General features: G+C 32.7%; 1 protein-coding gene across 1 annotated transcript; it reads right to left on the bottom strand.

The window, feature by feature from the left end:
* Positions 1-351: 351 nt before the first annotated feature.
* LOAG_14801 (hypothetical protein) lies at positions 352-2,278 on the bottom strand. The gene is made up of 5 exons (XM_020448858.1): positions 2,240-2,278; positions 1,857-2,032; positions 1,487-1,620; positions 929-1,121; positions 352-524 (listed from the first exon to the last, which is right to left on the bottom strand). Exons 2-5 carry the CDS (start codon positions 1,939-1,941, stop codon positions 475-477), a joined length of 462 nt encoding a protein of 153 aa, XP_020301026.1. The 5' UTR covers positions 1,942-2,032; positions 2,240-2,278; the 3' UTR covers positions 352-474.

The following is a 2,278-nucleotide window of genomic DNA, read 5'->3' as shown; positions in this document are numbered from 1 at the left end:
CACTCGTCATGCTTAGAGCTATAAAACCAGAACGATTTTAATTTCCGGAAGCTTCAGAAAAGCTAAGAACAGGCTGTTATTTGTTGATCCAGTAAGAGATCCGTAAACAGTGCATCATAATACAACTGGTATCGTGAGCATTTTCCGAAAAGATATCACAAGCGATATAAAGTAAGACTGTTTAAATACTATGAGTATCTTCCGAAAAATCTTGAGGATGATATGAATCTGAACAATCCGATACCAGAACTACGTCCCGATAAGATCTTAGGAGACGAAATGAAGAAAGATGATCCGGAAGATCATAAAAACGACTCTTCTTTTATTTGTGCATCGTATAGCAAAGGAACGGTTTATTTTTCATATTATACATTAATAAGTTATTGATAGGAATGTGTTTATATCATTGTAAGCCTTATAGGTCCATTCGATAGGAAGTACAAATGGAAATACTGCACAATCTAATTGAGATTGTTAGACAGCATTTTCCATTTTACTGCCACAGTTATTACATTCTTCTTCATCTGAAATTTTAACTAAATGATTGTCGAAGGTCACTTTTTTCCTGTCTTGAAAAATATTTAACTTACAAAAGGTGATTAATTACACCAAGAGATATTACAGTATCATTCACTGATACTTTTTTACTTCATATTGCTTTTGCATCGTAGATAAATTCAATACTAACATGTTCTGTAATGACACAGCCCGCATGCTTTTCTACAGTAATGACCCATATATTTTGGCGAATATATACAATAGCCAATTTGTTGCCACATTTCACAGGCAACAATTTATTAGTACTGAAAATACCTGTGACCACCTACCGTTTTGTGCTTTTACGGTAGCACTAATAGGTCTGGATTTTCCCGTGATTAATCTCTGATCTTTTAGTTCCAAAATGGATGAAATGGATGTAGTGTTTTACCACTTGTGCTAGGGGTGAAGAAGAACATTGTGGTTGGAGGGGTTCTTTCATCGGTTACTGTATCAGCAGGAGTTGGTGTTTTTGGTTGCACTGGTGCTGCAGATAGCTGATTATTGCATTTATAAAGCTTGTTTATCTTCTTGACATCGATATCACTCAGCCTATATCGCTGTCCAATTTTCGCATTTTGATCCTAAATTCTTAGCATATATTGCTTGGTGGTAGTACAAATATGTAATTTGCTTAGAAATAAATTTTTGGGAAAAGATTTTAAAAAAGAATATAAAATTTGGATGATAACAAAATTGTACATTGGTGTAATAATTATTTCAACATTCAAAAGAATCGAGCAATGCCAGCCATTGAACTTTTCTATTTAATTCCATCTATTGCTTGAAAATAAAATAATTTAGAATACCCAGCCACAGATGACTAATAGATAGCAGAGCTTTTTAAGCTTATTTGAAGCTTCTCGGAGTATGTATGTTTCAACCCTTACCAACTGCTATTGTCTTACATTATAATAAGTTTCCTAGCAGAGAAAAGTAAATTACCAACTTTAGGTAAAATAGTTGGTTCGCCATTACGGGAAAATGTGTATCTGTGATAGTGCGTGACCGAATCATAATCGTAGGGCATTCCCAACGAATTAATCATTACTCCTGGATATTTCTCAAAATTCGATAGCTTCCCTAGAATTCGACGAAGATTAAATTTTATTTTTAAAATATTTCTGAGAGATAAGCTTATCCAATTAGAAAAATTATAGTAAGGAAAGGTGGCTATGAATTTTTCTTCCAATCTCTTTTAAATTGGAAAAATTGAGTCTCAAATATGTTTACATTGATTGCTTTCATAATAACCCAGTTAAGCTTAATATTGATTAAGAAGGAAGAGAGAGAGTTCCAAGCTTAAGTGTATCGAGTACCGGGTAAAATGTTTTCCATCATGATATTTATATATTCATCGCGGTCGGTACGTGAATGCTCGTGAAGAAATCCAATCGCATGCATCAACTCATGTGCAATGATTCCCTTTGTATAACATTTATTAGCTAACCATACATTCTGTCTGCCGCCAGATCGTCCAACAAATGACGAACAACTAAATTTCTAATAATTAAGAAAGTTACATGTAGGAGGTACTGGAAATTTTCGTTAGGTATAATTACTCGAGCATTTCCTAAAAAATTGCTCATATTCCAAGTAAAATTAATAAATAATTAAGTTAAAATAGATAGACATAATATACAAAATCATAAAAAAAAATGTGTTAATCAATAATATTTAATGAAAAAATAATGAAAACAACCCAGTAGCTTTAATCCTTCTGATAAATAAATAATCGGCA

This window comes from Loa loa (genome assembly GCF_000183805.2).
Source record: "Loa loa unplaced genomic scaffold supercont3.1289, whole genome shotgun sequence".
Lineage (NCBI taxonomy): Eukaryota > Metazoa > Nematoda > Chromadorea > Rhabditida > Onchocercidae > Loa > Loa loa.
The sequence above is the reverse complement of the archived record's forward strand: the minus strand, read 5'-3'. Positions and strand labels throughout refer to the sequence as shown.